At 36.5% G+C, this 22,496-nt stretch overlaps 1 protein-coding gene across 2 annotated transcripts in view; it reads left to right on the top strand.

Moving 5' to 3' along the window:
• The window catches only part of LOC129005069 (1-phosphatidylinositol 4,5-bisphosphate phosphodiesterase epsilon-1-like), a 162,621-nt gene extending 140,455 nt beyond the window's left edge, over nt 1–22,166 (top strand). For both annotated transcript variants that reach the window (XM_054433860.1, XM_054433861.1), the window contains 7 exons: nt 173–396; nt 8,315–8,623; nt 9,364–9,575; nt 15,366–15,602; nt 19,461–19,677; nt 19,960–20,091; nt 20,604–22,166. In XM_054433860.1, the coding sequence (XP_054289835.1) occupies nt 173–396; nt 8,315–8,623; nt 9,364–9,575; nt 15,366–15,602; nt 19,461–19,677; nt 19,960–20,091; nt 20,604–21,425 (2,153 nt within the window). In that variant the 3' untranslated portion in view covers nt 21,426–22,166. The remainder of the gene's footprint in view (nt 1–172; nt 397–8,314; nt 8,624–9,363; nt 9,576–15,365; nt 15,603–19,460; nt 19,678–19,959; nt 20,092–20,603) is intronic.
• The last annotated feature ends 330 nt before the right edge of the window (nt 22,167–22,496 follow it).

Here is a 22,496-nt window from a genome sequence, read left to right as displayed (position 1 = left end):
TAAATTTCCTCAACCGAGTGTGGCTCTTTTATCATAATGCCAAAAGCAGGTAACAAAATGTACAACAGGACAACAACAGTTTTAAGAACATAAGCCATCTCAAGGTAAATAATATATTCAATATGAACAACTTATTTTGCTAGATTAAAACTCAGTAATTTTCTGTTTGCAGTGCAGTGCGCAGGAGGAGCCCCTGTGTGTCCCAGGACAGATTCTATGTCTAGTCATGAGAGTGCACAGAAGACACCATTGAGAGGTACAGGCAAGTCTCCTGCCGTGCCACAGGTGGATGTCGACTGGTCTGGCTACCTGGACGATGAACCCAACATTCACAAGGCCAAGAAACAGAGCAGTCAGATAGCCAAGGATCTCTCGGACCTAGTCATATATGTCCAGGTAATTATACTATCACTCTTTATCTTTCAGGGAACTATTTACTCTTTTCATCATGTATTAAATTTACATTAGATTTATTATAGTCTAGTCATATTAGAGAAATTACCTAAAAAAGCTCTTATAAGTGTAAAACTTGGTACCTCTATTGAGTTTTACTTCCGGAATGACATACTAAAAGTCCTCGAAAAAAACTTGTGCTATGGCCGCCATCTTGGAAAATGGCGCCCAAAAACCAGTTTTTCCCCTATTACTCAAAAACTATTCATCCTATAAAAAAACATTAAATGTATAAAATGTTTGCCACATAAAGAGCTACAACTTTTGTATTTAGAATATTTCGATATAACTAACCGTTTACCCATAAAATGCAATATTCAGAAAATACATTTGAAAATTCGTAAAAAAAACACTATCAATTATCAATTATCAATTATTTAATATGGGGACGCCACTATGTGCGTATTTTAACCCAAATATGAGTGAAGGATGAGTGTAGGATGAGTGGCGCGATCTTGTAGTCTTGTTAGTGACTAAGGCCGAATTGCCATTAAAAAAGTTTTAAATAAATTATTTTATTATTTTAATTTAAAAATTTGAATGTTCTGAACATTTTCATACCAGTAACATAACTTCTCCTTTCAATTTATATTTTCTGTGAAATTATAAATGTCGTTGCCAGACTACCATAATAAACTAGCGTAATAATAATAACGCGGAAACTCTTGGCTAGCAGTAGAACTTCAGTCTGATGATGAATAAGATTGGGACAATTACGTAACAGGATACAATGATAATTGTTTGAATAAAAAAAATAATTAATTGTATTAAAGGGGTTTGTTTTTTTACTATATAGTATATAGTAAAAAAACAAACCCTATATAGTATATACAAAATTAACCTATTTCCACTGATTTAAAGGGTGTTTTTAAAAGAATGCCGGGATTTTAAATGATAATTGTTTGTGTACTTTTTAAGGTAACTAAACGTTTTATACGTCAAATTTTAGCTAAAATAACTAAGTTTTATTTCCCTTGTAGCAAGGGAGGAAACTTTGGACTTGACATGCGCAAAACAGGTGCGCGGTGGTAGGCCTTTATTGTGACTCATGCGCTTGACGCCAGTCTCCAGTACGACGGTTTACGGCACAACAGAAGACACAGATTGCAATCTGTGGTTCGCATAGTTTATATATATTGCTAAATTAAACTAAATTTAAATCTATTTGATGATAAAGAAACTTGAAGTTGGTTTAATGAGTTTCGTGGCACCGAAGTGTTTTGAAAAGAAATTCACCTTGCTAAAAACAAGCGATGACATAGTCGAAGAAATCCAACAATTATGCATCAGAAGCTTGAAAAAATCTATTGCCCGACGAAGTCTTCAGTTGAACTTTATGATGTTATCTATAAAAGATGGAGTCGTGCCAAAAAAAATTGAGTCAAGGCATCAGAACCCGCCGATCGCCTTAAAGCATACAGACTTTGGCGGAGCCGGGGTGGCCGCGGCAGAGCTGTGGCGGGGATGAACTCCATGGAACTGGAGTCAGGGCAACAAACAAATTTTAGGGAACAGTAAATTTTTAATACGAATAAAATAATAAATTCATTAAGTGAATATGAAGAGTACAATTATCTATATTACATTTTACGCAAAGAACAAGCCTAAGAAGATAAACGGCAATTCAAACATCGATTTAAAATTATAATTTAAGCCAAATATAAAAACAAATCACTCGGCTTGTGTATTGAACAACTGTCGCCACCACGTTACGACGTTACCCAGGACGAGTGACAGCGTCAAAGCAACATTGCAGCGGCTGGGATTGACCTCGACGTATTCCTCTCTCTCTCTCTCTGCCCCCTCCCACGATGTTGTGTTTACTTTATTATTGATTATTTTGGTAGCATGGGCTTCCCTTCCCTCCGAGAGAGAGGTGTTGCAAAAATGAGATATTTTGCTACTTTTTATCTTAATAAACAATGTCGTAATTTAATTCAACAATTAATAACATAGCCGTTTTGGGGGAAATCCAAGATGGCCAAAAGTCCTGCCGACTCTTAGGTCACATTTTAAACAAAAACCAAAAAATAATTATATCTGCAACTGTAAACATAAACCAGATTATGAAATGAAAATAATTTTAATGTGCAATTTACACTAAGAACCCTTAGTACATAATTAAGTCAGAGCTCAGGGAGACACCATAGGCGATCGCTCAAGGAAGAGGTGGAGCCCAGGAGTAAACAATTAGGCGGGACAGTGGGGTAGATACGGGGGGGATCAGGGGGATATATCCCCCCCCTTCAACCTATAATGGGTAACAAATTTTAATAACATTTAAAAAATAATGTTTTAACTATGCAATTAAATAGTGAACCTTTTTAATTTTACTTCTATTGTATTAAGCTTGTTTTTTTCAAAAGTATACTTTCAATATCAATAGATCGTAAATAAACTGCAATGCCAGTGAAAGTAGTATGGTTTTTGCGCGCGAAACAGAGTACAGACACAAGACACGGAAGGTCAACAGCCTATCCGCCCCTCCCCCTACCACCGCCACTTCACTTTTTACACCTACCTGAAATTAATCGTTTTAACGTGAGCAATAAAATAGTTAATCAAATCCACTTTACAATGAAAAAACATTCACAAGTTGAAATTACAAGAAACAAAATAGTAAAAGTTGTACAAATAGTGAACAATAACAATAGTAGTAACAATATCAATAGTAACAAAAATATTAACAATACAAATATTTACAACTAGCTGTGTGCCCGTTCTACGCACGGGGATCTTAAAGTAGTCAGTTGAAACCTTCTTATATTAAGAAAAGCAGTTGGTTTGCATATTTTCAGATATGCTGGCAAAACTATTATATATAAACCTTTGCAAATACAGTACAAGTTTTATTAACAGTTTTTGTATCTGACAGTTTCAAGCCAAAACAAATGCTTCGCAATTAAATGTCACCCGGATCGTGTTGGTCCATATGTTAAATCCAATGATTAAACTAAAAAAAGCTTTATAGGCCTAGATCTATGAGGCATAGCCCTAAGGCCTATAGTTGAAAGTTACTTCCCACAATGGTTAAAGGTATTTAAAGTACTACCTCAACCTCACCATTTAACACTTTATTCAGGTTGACATTTTCATTATCAAGGTGCTCTTGTCCTTTTCGTGACACTGAGAAATAAGGACATAAATGCGTTACCAACAGACATACACACAAAAATACAGAACTTAATTAGGGAATTTGCTACGTTTTAAGCATAACAAAGTACATATAAAATTAGAATTTGAAATCTTTGTCAATTTCATCACATTTTATCATAACAATTTATATTTGCTTGGACCGAAGATGACCCGAAATGCTGTCGAAATGACGGCTTACTTTATAAAATGAAGTACTATAGACAATTTAGATTGGTAATTTAACCTATAATAAAAATTACCAAAATAGGCCACGAACTATTGATACATAAACAACGTAAATCGTAAACATTTCATGATGGTTTGCTAAACAAATGTTTTACTTAAATGAGTTATCATTTTCTTAGCATAAACTAACATTTTGGAATCCAGACAGAAAAAGCAAAACTTATACAGTTAAGATATCAATTAAATTTAATAAGGCTGTAATACCACTGTATAAATAAGGTGCAACACCAACGATAACTAATTTGTAAATTACAGTGATGTATTGGTACGTAAAAATGATTCTTGCTGCTACCAACAGTTCTAAGGAAAAGAACCAGTACCAAAAACCAACGTTTACAGTTAAGAATTAAGTCCGACAAACTAAATGCGTTAATCAAGTCCCAAGGTTATTGATTTCTTGGTTTTGGATTTTCTCGTGAAAAGTTATCGGCAATCAAAATTATTTCCCATTAATTGCTTTATTCGTAAACAACTTTTAATGTCAACTTATTGGTGTCAGTTTGAAAAAAAAACCTTATAAAAACAACTGTTTGTTATTTAATAGATTACGCAGGCCTATTCTCTAAACAATGATTGGTATATCTTTTAACATTAGAATGAAATGTGACAAAAATCACGCAATGCTGGGTTTTTGGACGTTTGTAATTTTATTTCTTAAGTAGGGAGGCCATGTATTCTAGGGAAAAGTACCGTTATCAAGGATCGTCGTCGAAAAGGTTGTTATTAATAATTGGGTAGGCGTAAGTACCCAAGAGATGGGCTATAGGCCTATTGGCTGTATGGTCCAGCGATTGCATCATACGGCGAGTAGGAACAGAAAGTGACACATTGGAAAAGCGAGTTTAGCATCATCCATAAAACATAAACCTCTGTTACAATCACCCACTGCAGTTGTAATTTTTTACTTTACACTTTACTTTACACAACCACCATTGAAGCGCCGTCAATGAGTGGAATCCATGTTAGTAAGCTATTGGCGACGATCATTAATAAATTCAAGTTTCCCAGCCCTATACAACACTGATTCAAGGTCTTCTTTCTGGTTATCAAATTTCAAGAAAAATTTTATACACAAAGAATCTCTGGTTCCTGACCTGGATGATGTTATTAAATTTCATTTACGGTTACACTATATTATTCCACTTGCGATTAATTAAATCCGTTACCGGTAAGACAACGTTTTTAATCTCACTTGGATGGGCTTTGCCTTCAAAACGTGATCGGAAATGGTTGTGGTATTTGTAAACAACATTTGTAAACATATCAGTGACAGCTAGAACAAATAATCTTGATCCGAACAGCTGTTCGTTATTTCATAGATCATTATGTGATAAAAATTGGACGAAAACTTGACAAAAATCGCACAAAACTGCATTTTTGAACGTCCGTAATGTTATTTACCTACTAAGTAGTGAGGCCATATTTTAATGGCTAAAGACACTCTCGCCAATCCAGTGAATACATTAAAATGACTTGGATCTTAATAAGTACTTTCGTTTTCCTGGAGAAGATTGCGTAAAATGCCATCTTGAGTGTTACAGAAAGACAGAAAGACAGACAGACGGACAGACAGAAATTTAGATGAGACTTGTTTCAGCTTCTTTAATGTATAAAACGTAAAAATAACCTACAAATGAATGATTCTGAGCAATGTACAGACAAAACTCTTAATTTTATTTATATAGATTTATAAATAGAAAGTTGGATGGCAACAAGTAGTGCATGAGTGAGATCAAAGAAGATTGTGAAGTTATTTTACAATAAATATCAACATTGACAAAAATGCAGGAACAAACATAAGCAAGTATCAGTTTTAATGTTATTCTTAGGTTGTCGGTTACTCATCACTAAAATAAATTAATCACAATTTACTAAAAAATGTCTAGGTATATTTCAAGTTTACATCAAAACTCATCTTCAGCCTCTAGTAACAACATATCAAGTAAATAAACTATGATTTATAATGTTTGTTTATAAATTAATTAACATATGTTTGAATTATTTTAAAATTAAGTTAGTAGGAAAAACATTTTTATATGTATATATTATGTAGATGTCACAGTTAATTTATTATTGTTTTTCCAATTTTAATTTTGTTCTCAACCTCTTCTCGAATTAAAGGTATAAACATAGGGCTGATTGTAGCACTAGGTTGGGATATGCTTCTTTTATCAACCGCCATGCAAGCAGCTTCTTTAAGATTTCTTAGTTTCCATATCCCAACCTAGTGCTACAATCAGCCCTACCTTTAATTCGAGAAGAGGTTGAGAACAAAATTAAAATTGGAAAAACAATAATAAATTAACTTTGACATCTACATAATATATATATATAAAAATGTTTTTCCTACTAACTTAATTTTAAAATAATTCAAACATATGTTAATTAATTTATAAACAAACATTATAAATAATAGTTTATTTACTTGATATGTTGTTACTAGAGGCTGAAGATGAGTTTTGATGTAAACTTGAAATATACCTCGACATTTTTTAGTAAATTGTGATTAATTTATTTTAGTGATGAGTAACCGACAACCTAAGAATAACATTAATAATGCCATCACGAAGGAAAAAACATACCGGAATGAAGTATCAGTTTTACAAATTTTACATACATCAGAGACAAGATGAACAAATGCTGGTGAAAATCTGTGTCTGGAAGTAGGCCTAGTTTACGCTCACACAGGTTCAAGGAGTGAAGATTTCCTGATTGATCTTCTGATATGAGAAATTGTGTCACAGAACAGGTCACAGTCCGGAGCAACACGGTTTCCAAGCCTGGCAAGACGAGCTAGTGGGCTGTGGAAGTCGAAAGACACTTGTAGAAGAGTTCCCTAGTCCTAGTGCCAGACGGTACTTTGAAGTCAATTTTTGACAGGATGTCCGGACAAAATAGAAGACCTCTGATTATTTTCAGTAGGAGCATGAAGTCGGCCAAGTCTCGGCACACCGCAAGAGATACAAGCTGCAGTTCAGAAGAGAGAGAAACGACAGGGACGTCCGCGTAGTTAAAGCCATTGCGAAATCCCACTAAGCGGATGAAACGTCTCTGCAATGCTTTAAGCCTATTGTACTAAGCTTGTTTGTTTGTTTGTATACTTTCATTATCGATGAATAAATGGAACAGATAAACTACATGCCGGTAGCCGGTAGCATTGGTGGGGTGGGATATTTGTCGTCTGGTGTTAATTATTGTGCCAGTGTGTTTTTATGATTTTCGTATTCCGTGGTGTCTCATGAGTGTTATTTTATGTCGAAACAAAGTAAACTGATCGGGTTTTTGTCCCGAAAAGAAAAATTTGATGGCGTTAGCTGGTGTGGCAATGGAACAACGAAGTTAAGTGATTTTATTACTCGCCTTTCAAATAAAATTTTTTAAATAGGCCAAGTCCCGTTAAAACATATTAATCAAAATATTCAGTGTTAAAGGATAGATAAACATAACGTCAAATGTTATCATATAACGAAAAGCCTAGCCTAAGTACTTAAAAAATAAATGTAATAAAAACTAAATGTAATAAAAACTAGTCCACATGCAGTTAAAGCAAAAAGTTTAATTTCATTAGTACAAAATTGCATAAAATTGTATTAAGTATTAACACCAGATTTCACTTCCTAAACGCTTAAAAATAGTGTTTAGAGAAGTTATTTTTCTCAAATTTTCCGGGGGAGGACTCCTGGACCCCCCTTACTTGTTGGAGGGAATTTCGTACACCCCAGACCCCCCGGAGGGCGGTGGTCGCCGATCTAGCCCAGGGCGGCAAAGTCCCTAGGGCCGTGCCTGTCCACTAGGTAAATAAATATACATACCAAACCCCATCCTTGTACCATAATGAACTCAGTATGGGATTATTATGGTATTTTTAAGTACAAATAATAAAATAAATTTAATATTAGTCTATTTAAAACTTTTTTTAATCGCAATTTATGTTTTTTACGAATTTTCAAATTTATTTTCTAAATATTGCATTTTATGGCTAAACAGTTAATTATATCAAAATATTTTAAATACAAAAGTTGTAGCTCTTTCTTTGGCGAACATTTTGTACATTTGATGTTTTTTTATAGGATGAATAGTTTTTGAGTAATCGGGGAAAAACTAGTTTTTGGACGCCATTTTCCAAGATGGCGGCCATAGCACAAGTTTTTTTTTCAAGGACTTTTGGTATGTTATTCCGGAAGTAAATTCAATATACATACCAAGTTTTACACTTATAAGAGTTTTTTTAGGTAATGGGGAAATTTGGATTTAAAATGCTGACTACACTATTAGTAAAATAAATTAGTCCCTCTGGGCTGTGTCTTGTTTTGTTTGCTTAATTAGTTCAATTTTCTTGCATAAATTTCAGTTTTTATGTTCTTTCAGAATGACAAAGACAAAGTCAAATATTACAGGAAGTGTATGCCACTTAACCTTGCTTTTAAAGGAACCCACATAAAATATAATTGTGTCGCTTAAAATTCAAAATTCTTTGCAGGCAATTAAGTTTCGGGGCTTGAACACAATCAGTCCTAACAGCTCAGTGAGATGCAAGCGAGCAGGTGCTGTTGTAGCAGCCACAACATCGTCTGCAATGCTCAAGAAGAGCTCTGGCAGCTCTGTGACGCTAGCCAGCTCGGGTTCCCCAGGGGCTTCTATCCACGTAGTAGCTGATCACGGGGTACACGCCAAGCGACCCAACAGCAACCACCCATGCTACCAGACTTCCTCACTCAACGAGAACTCTGCCAAGAAACTGTGTCGCAAACAACCTCACCCTCTCATGGCTCACACCGAGACCCAGTTGGTCAGTATAAATACTGGCATAAAGGAATTTAACTACAGTAGTACTAAAACTATCCTAACTCTAACTAGTATATGAATACTGATTATCTGAATAGCCTACAGAAAGAATTTTAAAAACTTAAACCCACAGAAATAAGAATCGTCACTAAAGAACTCTCCTGCAGTTGTGTAGACATAATCATAGTCTCCAGCGGTCATGGAATCATTGAATCAATTTTGCGATTATGGCAAAATCTTGCATATCATCTGCAGTTTTGTAATATTGTACCATCACCCACAGTCACAAATGTATCATCATCATTTTCCGTGATTGCTGCAAAATGTTAAATACATCCCGTTGTTTTGTAGACATCATTGTCGTCTCATATGGTCACGTAAACATCCTCATCGTTTTCTATGATCACAACTAAATCTTGAATGTCTCCCATTGTCAAAAATTGCCCAGGAAACATGTGTTTTATAGTATATTTGCATAAAGTATACTTTGTTTTACAATGCTCCTCTTTGTAAAAGTCTTACTTACAGTTTTAATTTACTTAATTTTAAGTGCTTATTAGAAAATATAAGGTTTTTTAAAGTTGAATCAGTCATAAATAATATATTTTTACTATCTTCATCACACATTTATACTTGCTTGCCGTACTTGGTTCTACAATATCAAAGTGAAACTCAAACTCATTCTTCACCTTCTGTATGTTTGTGTAGTCCTCAATTTCACAAAATGATATGCATGTTTTTTAGGTGCGAACATATCCTGCTGGAATGAGGATTGACTCCTCCAACTTCAATCCTGTGATATTTTGGGCCTTTGGTATTCAAATGGTGGCCCTCAACTACCAGACAGACGATGCAGCCTCCCATCTCAACGCAGCAATGTTTGAGCAGAATGGTCGTTGCGGTTACGTACCCAAACCACCCGTCATGAGGGAGCGCACTCACATGATGTACCGCAGGTAATACCCCAAGACAAATTAGACAGATAAACCTATTGATAAATCAGTTAATATTCTATTGTTATTCAATTTGTTCAGTTGAATTCCTAGTGCTCTTATCCATTGACATCCCAAGAGTGCTTCATGTCCTGTTGGAACAATGTGGGGTTGTTCTTTGGCGTATCTTCCACAGTAAGAAACATTTATTTTCTTTTTTCCTTCAGGTTTGATAATATTACCTGAGGAAGTTCTGCAAGCAATGTTATAGTTGTTTCCAATGGAATGTCCAAATTAAGTTTGTTGAAATCATGTTTAGCTAGAAGTGAGAGTTTTGCTCATGGGTCTACTTAGAATTGTTGTGGTTTACTGTTGAGATAACTTGTGATCATGTATTTGTCAGGGAGCCATTATTTACTTCTATCATATCTCGTATATTTAGGTTTGAATTGACATTAGTTACTTTATTGAGACCGTAATCAGGAAATGTCAATGTGGAATCTGTAGGAGAACAGCACTGGATGCAGTTGTTGAACTAGGAGAATTGCTTTTCTTCTGTTCTGTCAAAATGCACACTTTAGATAAGTGTCCTTGCTTGTTTAATAATATGTTGCCTTTTCAAGGCATGAAAACGATCTTTCTGGTGAGCAGTTTGATATAGCTTTGCTTGCAAATATCCTTAATGCGCTCTAGACGTGTGCCTAGTCCGCTTATTCAGAAATACGGCCCAGGATAAAACGCAGGGCAATGGTCTCCGAGGTCCTAGAGGTAAAGCGCATGGTTATAGTCTTCAAGGTCCTAGTAGTAGAGCGCAGGGCTACGGTCTCCGAGGTCCAAGTGGTAAAGCGCAGGGCTACAGTCTCCAAGATCCTAGTGATGGAGTGCAGGGCTATAGTCTCCGAGCTCCTAGTGGTAGAGCGCAGGCCTACAGTCTCCAAGGTCCTAGTGTTAGAGCGCAGGGCTACAGTCTCCGAGGTCCTAGTGATGGAGTGCAGGGCTATAGTCTACGAGGTCCTAGTGGTAAAGCGCAGGGCTACAGTCTCCGAGGTCCAAGTGGTAAAGCGCAGGGCTACAGTCTCCAAGGTCCTAGTGATGGAGTGCAGGGCTATAGTCTCCGAGCTCCTAGTGGTAGAGCGCAGGCCTACAGTCTCCAAGGTCCTAGTGTTAGAGCGCAGGGCTACAGTCTCCGAGGTCCTAGTGATGGAGTGCAGGGCTATAGTCTCCGAGGTCCTAGTGGTAAAGCGCAGGGCTACGGTCTCCAAGGTCCTAGTGGTAAAGCACAGGGCTACGGTCTCCGAGGTCCTAGTGATGGAGTGCAGGGCTATAGTCTACGAGGTCCTAGTGGTAGAGCGCAGGCCTACGGTCTCCAAGGTCCTAGTGTTAGAGCGCAGGGCTACAGTCTCCGAGGTCCTAGTGATGGAGTGCAGGGCTATAGTCTCCGAGGTCCTAGTGGTAAAGCGCAGGGCTACGGTCTCCGAGGTCCTAGTGGTAAAGCGCAGGGCTACGGTCTCCAAGGTCCTAGTGGTAAAGCACAGGGCTACGGTCTCCGAGGTCCTAGTGATGGAGTGCAGGGCTATAGTCTACGAGGTCCTAGTGGTAGAGCGCAGGCCTACGGTCTCCAAGGTCCTAGTGTTAGAGCGCAGGGCTACAGTCTCTGAGGTCCTAGTTATGGAGTGCAGGGCTATAGTCTCCGAGGTCCTAGTGGTAAAGTGCAGGGCTGCGGTGTCCGAGGTACTAGTGATGGAGTGCAGGGCTATAGTCTTCGAGTTCCTAGTGTTAGAGTGCAGAGCTACAGTCTCCGAGGTCCTAGTGACGGAGTGCAGGGCTATAGTCTCCGAGGTCCTAGTGGTAAAGCGCAAGGCTACAGTCCCCGAGGTCCTAGTGGTAGAGCGCAGGCCTACGGTCTCCGAGGTCCTAGTGTTAGAGCGCAGGACTACAGTCTCCGACGTCCTGAGTTGACATCCCACCAATGGCTTTAACCCTTTGGATCCCAATAATTTAACCTAGATTTAGTTTGAGTAGTCCCGTGCACTTTGGCTTGCGTTAGCTGGGGCGGCCCAGCCATTTGATGCCAGCTGTTACTCAAGAATCCCAAGCCAATAACACCTGTTTTACACATGTTTTGAAGAAAAATGTATAACTCCCTTATTATTGCAGTTAGAAATAATTTTTTTTTTATTTTGAAGGCATTTGTATGTACATTGCGACTGTGTAAACTGTAATAGTGTAATTTATTTTTTTTAATTTTTTTTTAATATTTAAAAAAAAAAAAAAAATTTTCACAATTATTTTTTATATTTTTTCTAAAAAAGTACCAATAAAATATGCGTGATTCTTTCAAAAAATGTCATATTTCAGTTCACTACATTGTAAAGATAACATAATGCAAATTTGACCACAAAAAGTTAAAAAATAAAGTTTCTATGCAGGTTTTTCCAATATCATGCACTTATAGAAAAAGGGTCACTCACCAGGTTTTCACGAGCAGATGAAAAATAAGTCTGAAACATGTCTTCTTTCACTAACTTTCTCTATAAACACTAATACCTAACACAAATATCTTCTTGTCCATTTCATCAAATAAATAATGTCATAAAAATTATTTACATATTTACATATTTACAAGTGCCCCCCCCCCCCAAATTACACTTTACACTTGTGGTTGGGCAAACAGTCCAAATGACAACCAAGCTTGCAATTCACACAAATGGTTTTTGACCGTCTCCGTTTTCCTTGTGGGTTGTTTTTACCACTGCAAACGCAACAGTTTTTTTCTTTGGTTCCCTCCAGCTTTTCGAGGCCAAACTTTCTACTATTGGGAGAAGGGCCAGGACCGTCACCACATCCTCGGGCATCAACTCCAGGATTTTTCTCTGTGAACCATAGTAACGCCAATTCTTCTATGATGTCTATTTGGAACTGCAATCGGGAGACAGGTTTGTCTGTATTAAGCTTATAAAGCACGTAGGCATTTAGAATCATCCTACCAAAAATGTTGAAAATGACTTTTTTTAAATGTTTCATGCAACGACGCTCGTCCAGGTATGTATACAGCATCTGATCGGTGCCATCGATGCCTCCCATTCCGTGATTATATTCGTAAACGACATGGGGCTTAGATTTTATGACAACCTTCCCCCCCCCCCCCCCTTCTAATAACATAGCGAACGTTGGCAGCTTTGGCATTTGACGAAACTAAAATGAATTGGGTTCTGTTTGTGCTTTTTTCACGATATGCCATCCATTGAACTGGGCCTTTTCTTACGTAAACCTTTTTCCCTACAGGATATTTCCCGAGCAATTGTTTCGGTACTCCTCTTCTATCAATACGGACCGCCCCTGTCAACCAAGTTTTGTTGTTGTACAAATATCTCACTAGCTTTTTTGACGTAAAGAAATTATCCAAATAAAGGTGGTACCCTTTATTCAAAAGGTTGCTCATCTGTAACAATCTCTTTACAACGGAGAAACCCTGGCCTAGTTGTTCAATTTCCTCTCTATTATCTTCGTACTTGGCGCCCTTGTAACAAAAGAACTTTAAGCAATAATTTGTGGTGGCATCACAAAGGACCCACAGCTTAATACCCCATCTGTGATGCTTTTTCTTTGGCAGGTATTGAGTCAGAGCTATTCTTTTTTTCGTTCCAACCAGGGACTCGTCAACAGAAAGTTTCTGGAACGGTATGTAGAAGTGTTGAAAAAGCCGGTTGCAGTGATCTATAAGAGGCTGGAATCGACCGCATGGGTCATAATTGGGAGAGTTTTGTCGTGGCAAAGTCCTGGAATCTACAATGTGGAAGAATTTTAATATTGACTGGAACCTATTCCTGCTGAACATTTTGCCAAACCAATCAGTTTTTTGTGATGGAGTTGTGTACCAGTAGCTTCGGATAGATGGTTTTTTCAAAATCCCCATGTTCAAAATTACAGCGATAAACGCTTTCATTTCATGTACGGTGACGTTACACCAATCTTTCATGGTATTTCTAGCTACGTCATTATTGTTAAAAAAGTTCTGGGCATATCTGTTAGTTTCATTTGCCAAAGTGGTAATTAGGTTCATCGTAAAAAAAAAGGTGAAAATAATCAATAGGCTTAGAATTCCGGGGAGGACAATGTTTGGGCCCAGGCAATTCAGAGTATGTGAAGTCGTGTTGCCGTTCTTGATCTTCGTCCTCTCCCACCTCCTCCCATTCGCTACTATCTGGACTGGATGGTTGATCTCTCCTTCCTCTACCCCTAACTCTAGTTCCTCCCCTACCCCTTCCTCTAGGTATTCCTCCCTTCCTCTAGACATTTCTCCCCTTCCTCTAGATATTCCTTCCCTTCCTCTAGGAATTTGAGCCGATGTGCCAGGCAAATCGATTGGTTCAAGGTCATGTGTTGTCCCTGGCAAATTGAACGGTTCAAGGTCATGTGCTGTGCCTGGCAAATTGATTGGTTCAGGGTCATCTACTATTTCCTCAGATGCATCATTAGGAGGGTCTCTTTGCCCAAATAAGTTACATCTACGCCTAGACTGATCATTATCATCATCATCAGAACCAGAGCTTGATTCGCTTACATAGTCAGTTCGACTAGGCCTATTTGCCAAAAAACTAAAACGATTATTTTCCTTACTTCTATTTGGATTGTAGTCTGGGTCCTCGTCAGTGTCATCCACATAGTCGTCACTCGTTTCGGAAGATGGTATTTCATCAAATGAGTCACTACTATTGTCTTCGTCAACAAAATTACAACCACTTTCTATAACATTATTGATTAGTGTACCTTCACTGGCGGGCGACCGGCACCTTTTACGGTTTCCGTCACTCATTTTTCAAAGGATTTTCCCACGCACAAGTTTCACCAAACAGCTTAACATTCGCGATAGTCACAAATCGATGTTCACTCACAGAAAGACCGGGCGAAACTAAAGAAAAATGCGCCAAACGAAGCAAATTCGCGCTAAAACACTAACGCGGGAAGTTTTTACAGAATCATTATATAACAGCTCCGAAGATGAAAGTTGTTGTGTAATAACTAAATAACAATATTTATTTCTTTATTTTTATTTTTACTTATAGTTATTTGTTTACTAAATTGATGTGTTTTATATAATCACGTGCAAACAACAACAGTGAAGTCGGTGGAAAATGCGCCAAAAGAACAAATCGGCGCTAAAACACTAACGCGGGAAGAATAGAACAGCTCTGAAGGTGAAAGTTGTTGTGTAATCACTAAATGAGAATATTTATTTATTTATTTATATTTTTACTTAGTTATTTGTTTACTAAATTATTGTATTTTATATTATGACGTTTAAACAACAACGGTACAGTCGGCCGGAAACTGTCAAGCGAAGCGTGATTCCACGTAAATTTCGTCGACTTTCGGCTCTTGGTAGCACTATATAAAATATTATATTTATGTTTTCTGCAAATATTTCCACAGACAATGTCTTTATCTGTCCTTTGATGTATTATATAGACATTTATTACGAAAATTAACATAATTGCATAACAAATACTAAAAGCCGATGACATCGGCCCTTGGGTTTTTTCGTGTCTTGTTGCTAGGCCGATCTCATCGGCCCTCGGGTCTTTTCACGGCTAATTACAAAGCCGATCAGATCGGCCTGTGGGCATTTTAAAACCTATTGGCAGAGCCGATGTAATCGGCCCTTGGGACCCAAAGGGTTAAGCTATGTGGTAGTGTTGCGATCACCAAGGTCTAGACTGAAGATGGTAAACGTGTAAAATAGTTCTGGTCTAGACACTAGCGTGAAGGAAGGATAAATATAATGGTGTTATTAATGAATGGATTGATCTTCAGGTTTAACCCGTGGGAGAAAGAGTTTGACGGGCTGCATTCATCTCACCTGATACTTAACCTAGTGTCAGGTCAGTACCTCTGTCACAGCACCAGCACTGCTCCAGGCACCAATATTGTGGTGGAGGTGGAGCTTATAGGCATACCTGTGGACTGCAACAAGCAACGCACCAAGAACCCCACCAGGAACTATGTCAACCCAATCTTCAATGAAACTTTTTTCTTCAAGGTTATGTTTAGGTGAGTAGAAACGTAATTAATACCCAGTAATTAGCATTATAAAGTTTTTTTTCCAATAACTCAGTATTTTTTGTTTTTTTTTAATAACAATTCATTATCTATTTAACTGTAGTTAACTATTGGGTGTCAAGCCAGCTATCGCTTGTTTGGCTCTTGTTAACACTTAATATGGTAGCTCAGAGGTATTATTTTGGGTGATAGACCTGTTGCCTACACTATCACATTCCTACTCACTCTTGCATTACCCTTTTTTTGTCCTAAGATGCTATGCTTTAGCCTGGGATCATATTTCACATAGCTTCATAAGCCTAGGGGTTGGATTACCACTTAGATAAAATGCATTGGTGATCTGGTGGGATTTGAACCTGGGACCTCTGGCACCTAAGTACCACCCTTTACTAGACTAGACCAACTACCCTTTACTAGCTTGCTCCCTAGATATATTGGACGTTACCTTCAGTATCCAATAGTCATCAATGACGTTACCCGTATTAGAGCATCCACTCTATAGCTCAAAATGCCCTTTTAAATTTGACTTTATTCAATTTTATTTGAGCCCATGTATTATACTTCCATTAGCAACAGTGCTCGTTGTGGTTAAATACAACGGCCTCTTAGTAAAATAATGGTTATGAAATCCATACACCACTTTGCTCACTAATATTAATGATACAGATTAAGCACATAAGATTAGAATCACACACTTAACATAAGGAACACACCTAAAACACAAATGCAAATTGTTAACAACAACATTTAATCAGAGGAAATCAACTAAATAACAATACAAAGGAAATTGACAGGAAAGCAGGCTTACCTTTAAATAAATCCATAGAGACACATAACACATCACAAAATTAAAAGTAGAAATTTTCGTGGTCACTGACCACTTTTTCAACCACTGGAGATTGGAGAAAACTGGAGAGATTGGAAACTCGAAAATTTCTACTTTTAATTTTGTGATGTGTTATGTGTCTCTATGGACTTATTTAAAGGTAAGCCTGCTTTCCTGTCAATTTCCTTAATAATTCCTGGCAAATGCCCTATCTTTTTATAAGATAACCTTAAATAACAATACAGTATCTATTATGCTATTAAAGTGATACAATCAAATTTTATGTAAACGGTTAAGGCCATTTACCAAATAAAAATATAGGCATATGGCACATCAAAATAGAGCTTAGAATGTGTAGATTTGCCTAAAATTATTGGTATGGACATACTTCTCAGGGGCTCTGCCCCATAGGCCGATTTCCAAAAGGCTACGTTTGTTATGCTTCCAAAGTTTAAATAATTTAATTTATTTAATGAAACAGCTGGGCAATGCAATTAATTGATGTTTGTTTATTTACTCAATAAAAGATGTTTGTGATGCTAAGAAATATGTGCATTATTTAGAGGTTTATGTTCGGGCAAAGATGTTTAAATCAGTCTTTTCAATTATTATCTCATTTTTTCAAGTTAAATCATCCAGTTGCTGTATTTTTAAACACACATCAGCAACAGTTATAGAAGTCTAGGTCACATGTTCTTCGCGTTGCAAAGCACGGGTTTAGCAGCTTGTGACTATATAAGCTGTCAAATTATTAACACATGTTTCGTATGATTAGACTATGCATACTGGTAAACCAATTATTGCCATCTATAAAAATTATTGGTTTTTCTCTTCCGAGTCGGGTTAAAGGTCTTCTACCCGACCGATTTTCATAATTTTGGCCTTAAACTAAAGGTATGGACGCACCACAGATTTGCCATCAAGCATCGGCATTCATTTTGACGTATATTTCGAGCTATGCAAGCACATATTTGTCATCAAGCATCATTATTAATTTATCTAATGTGTTACTCAACAAAAAAATATAAATTAGATTTTTTTACTTCAACTTCAACTTCAAGATATATTCTAGCAGTTCTAATTTCATTACCGCTACCCTATATGTTTTGGTCTAAAAACCTTTAGTGAAATACCAGCTTACATTTGAGCTATTGATTATTAAGATTCCAATCTTAATAATCCTACCTAAAGCACACTGCTGAATCACGAATCAACAATAATTATAATCGTTTTAGTACTTAACTGCAATCAATGATACGTAACTCAAATTTAATTTAAGTTATTTCATATGTCTTGGTCTTAAAATACTTCAAGGGCTTTCACTTGAGATATTGATATTTTTAATAAGTTAAGTTAAAGATATACTCTATTGCTCAATCAGAAAACATAAATTTAATTATATCTTGGATATGGAATTTAGTTTTAAATATATTTACTCAATTCTAATTATGTTATTCTATTTGTTTTAACCTGAGAACCTTCAGTGAAATTCCAGCTTCCATTTAAATTGTTGATTATTAAGATTGGACGTACCTAAAGCACACTGCTAAATCACAAACAACCCATATTTTTCAAAAAATTTAGTTTTTTATCATCGATTTCTAGTCAAACGGTCTTGCTTGCAACCTCAACAGCAACTGTCAGACTTTGACGGGTTTCACTAAGTAAATATTTAAAAAACCAAACTTTCATAATTATTTGCAAATCTACATGAATTAGGCTTTCCAATAACCTGTTAATTAATAAAATCGGTTAAGTAGAACTGTAGATTTAATTGTACAAAGTTTAACAACAAAATCTTTAGTTCAGTGTTTTCTCACTATTATAAATTTGGAGGTTGCTTAACGTTTTTGCAAATAACTTTAAAATTGTGAGGAAATCAGCCAAAGTGGAAGGTGATATTCTGATAGAGAATAAAATTTCCAACAGATTACCATTATGTACTTCTGGAAAATACTGAATAAAGGCAGCCTAAAGTTGGCTACAAATATAAACTTGGAAATATAAACTTGGTAAAAAGCGTTTTAAATGTATTATTTTTTATTTTTATTGTTTTACCTCAAATATCTAATAAAATCAAACTTTCATAATTATTTGCAAATCTACACGAATTAGGCTTTCCAACGACCCATTAAGTAACAAAATCGGTCTGGTTAGTTGTACAAAGTTTAACAAAAATATATCTAATTCAGTATTTTATCACCACTATAAATTTGGAGATCACTTAGCTTATTGCCAATAACTTTTAAATGGAGGAGAAATCGACCAAAGTGGATGTGATTTTCTGAAAGAGAATAAAATTTACTACAAATAACTTCTATGCATTTATTTAAAATGCTTAATAAAGGCAGCAAAAAGCTGGCTACAATTAGAAACTTGAAAACAGAAACTTGAAAAAGCAGTTTTTAATGTATTTTTTGTTATTTTTACTTTTTTACCCCAAAGATTTTATAAAATCACACTTTCATAGTTATTTGCAAATCTACATGAGTTGGGCTTCCTAATGACCCATTAAATAACAAAATCGGTCCAGTAGAAGTCTAGATTTAGTTGTACAAAGTTTAACAAAAATATCCCTTACTCAGTATTTTCTCATTACGATAAATTTAGAGGCTGCTTAGCTTTTTTGCAAATAACTTTTAAATGGTGAGGAAATCGACCAAAGTGGAAGGTGATATTCTGAAAGAAAATAAAATTTCCTACAAATTGATACCATACACTTCTTGGAAACACTCAAAAAAGGCTGTCAAAAGTCTCACCCAAATAAAAAGTGTGAAAAACACAGTTTTCAATGTATTTCTTATGGAAAACATGTTTTTATTACATTTTTCACTATAAATCATATCAAAAACAAACTTTCATAATTATTTGCAAATCTACACGAATTAAACTTTCCAACGACCTATTAATTAATAAAATCGGTCCAGTAGAACTCAAGATTTAGTTGTACAAAGATTTTTAAAACTGAATTTTATAGATAAGTAAAAGATGCTACTATGTAATTCTTTATTACTTGTCTGCAGAGATTTGGCATTTCTGAGGTTCAATGTGTTGGACCAAAACACAAACCATGTGTTGACTCAGAGAGTGATGCCCCTCAAGTGCCTTCGTCCTGGTTACCGCCATGTCCGACTGCGGAACCTCCAGAACCAACCTTTGCCTCTCTCATCACTCTTCATCTGCTCCAGGACAGAGGAGGAGAGTCTAGATGGTTCACGAGAGCAGCGTGGCACTATTCAGGTACAAAGATAGCTTGATAGTTTCATTCTAGTAACTATATATTTACAAATTAACATCACTCTTAAATTTAATCTAAAAGAGTAAATGATTAATTTGTTAAATCATACAACATTAAAATCAATATTTTCTGTATAAATTTAATTTATAAATACTGTGAACCTGTGGGATTTTGCAATAGAGAGAGAATAGCATAAGCAATATGTAACTAGTATGTTTTCAAATTTAATTTGGAGTTAAGTTAATAGTATGCTGATGATTGACTATTATCACTTGTAACTACAGGAGGTGAGACCAGACTCAAGTGCTCGTCTGCCGGGAGTTAAGAGACGAATGTTCTTCCTGATGGTGTACGGGGTTGTACCTGATGAGCCCTATACCATTCTCAAAATCACACAGGAGAGTACGACACAAGAGGTAAGGAGAAAAAGTAAAATGTTTGTTTTTGAAAAATATGTATTACTCAATCCTAGAGTACCAGACAATCTAATTTATGTACCAAATTATTGCTATACCCTGAACACTAAGGAAATGCTGATGAAGGCCACAAAGGTTCACTCATACAGGCACATATCTCACTCATACAACCCCAGGAGATGGGGGCGCTTTGTATTTCCACTCTGCTGCCTTTTTACTGTGCTTACCCAAACAAATAATTATTTTTTTTTAATTTGTATCTTAGATTTATGTTTGTAGCACTCTTAAAAACATTAAAAAATCTCAATAAAACAATACCATCTTAAAATAATAAGAGTATTAAGATTATATAAAATAGATAGATTTTATAAATCATTTTTGTCATACTGCAGCAAAAACAGCCGTTTTTAATAAACGTGTTGCGGGTCTAAAGTAGCTCTTTTTCTCCCTAGAGCAAGGAGTAAAATCAGCTGTTGTATTGCACTAATTCATTCTCGCCATGATTGTTGTAGGTGATCCTGCAGGCCCTAGCCAAGGCTGGGGTGGGAGCAGAACGGGCAGGGGACTATGTGCTGGTAGAGGAGGTTGCTCGTGGCTGGGGAGGCAAAGAGAAGGACGTCCCTGCAAGCCAACGTGTGCTCGACCCTCAGGAGAGGCCACTGCAGGCTCAGGCCCAGTGGCAGGGTGTGGGCAAGTTTCTTTTAAAGCGTCTCGGAGATGACCCTAGCTCTCGAGCGTGGTTGTCCTCTATCCGTTCCACACGCAATGTAAAGCAAGCCCGCACTTGGGATGAGGCAGACAATTTCTTAGTTTGTGTCTACAACGTGTCTCCTGAGATTCCGTATGCCATTTTAAAAGTACCCCTGAGTGCGTGCGCTCAAGATGTTCTTGCACAAGCATTGGTGAAAGCGAGGCGGCTGGAAGACCCTGTTAAGTTTGTTTTAGTGGAAGAACTAGAGTGGCAAAGTGGGGGTGGTAGAGTGCAACGAGTTTTACCCGACGAAGAAAATATTTTTAGAACTCAGGCTCACTGGCAGACTATAGGTAGGTTCATTCTAAAAGAGAGAGAAGTGCGAAAGAGCGGTGCTTTACGACCGGCGTTGGACAGACTCAGTAAAGGTTTGAGTGCAACATTGAGTGACCCAACTACTACGGCCAAGTCCAAGTTTCCTTTGAGTGGACTCACACGTCGAGGGAGCCGAGAGCCTACCACAAGCCACCGAGAGGTCCACTCGGAGGGGGAGACACTCAGTGATGACGACGGGGATCTACTTACAGCCGTGGCCAGGTTAAAAAGGGTTTCTCTGAGAAAGCTCAAAGTCTGGAAGTCATGATTGTTAATAATCTGCTGCTTGTCTGGCTCTATCTAGTAACAAAGACAATACTGTTTGAGCCCTTGTTATCCCTAGTTTGTATCTCAAATTATTTAAGAAATGTTGTAAACTATTTTGAGAATAATCACCGACTCTAGTCATGATCAAACTCTCTGTGATACTATACGTACTAATAAAAATGTGAGAAGATTTTACTACATACTACTTTTTTATTTTAGTTTGAAAGGGTACTGCGCTTTAACTTCTGCTTTTTTTACCCTATGTTTTATACATATATATATATTGTTAATATACTAAATCGATTGTTGCAAAAATATTTTAACTCTTGTATTGAGATACTGGATATTAAGTTTTTAGATATTTATTTTTTGTTGATATTCAATGTACCGAAGTGGAATTGTTATGAAACTAGTCGGCTAGATTCAGTAAAGAGACTATTTATTTAAACTAAAATAATGCACAAACAAACACAATATCGAGTGACCAAATGTGTTTTTATAATTTCTCGTATCGAATTTAAAAACTTTCTATGAAATTAATTTATTTCTTATAACATTTTGTATATTGATGTTAGCATATGTACATAACTATTTGCAAACTCGTTACTCTAAAAGCTTTACCACATTGTTAACCACTCACATATCCTTGTTAGTATGGTAAGCACATCATGCCTTGTCGACTATCTGGCCCTAGCCTGCCTGACCAATCTCTCTTTACATTAAAGCTGATAATTTTGTTTTATTATTGACTTTTTATTTCCCCTGGTTACATAATTTTTCCCTAGTCTAACCTAGATAAAGAGAAGTAGACAAATTATCTTCTTTCTAAATACAATCTTTTATTTAAAAAATCATATATATTAAAACGTGACAGGGTTTTTTTATTTTACGATTCTAAATCAACCACTTGACGGATCTTTATGATTTTTGTGTCGAAAGAAAGATCATTTTAAATACTAGTGGATGTCGCAGCCATAATTTTAGTTTAGATGAGTTTTAGTTTTTAGAAATTAAGTTACAAATTTTAAAAAGTCTAGCAGCCGTCGCTAACATTCTAGACTAGCTTTTGGTA

The sequence above is a fragment of the Macrosteles quadrilineatus genome, unplaced genomic scaffold (genome assembly GCF_028750875.1).
Source record: "Macrosteles quadrilineatus isolate MER2022 unplaced genomic scaffold, UCM_ALF_1.0 Scaffold_15__1_contigs__length_3749704, whole genome shotgun sequence".
NCBI classification, from domain to species: domain Eukaryota; kingdom Metazoa; phylum Arthropoda; class Insecta; order Hemiptera; family Cicadellidae; genus Macrosteles; species Macrosteles quadrilineatus.
This window is presented reverse-complemented; position numbering and strand designations above follow the sequence as displayed.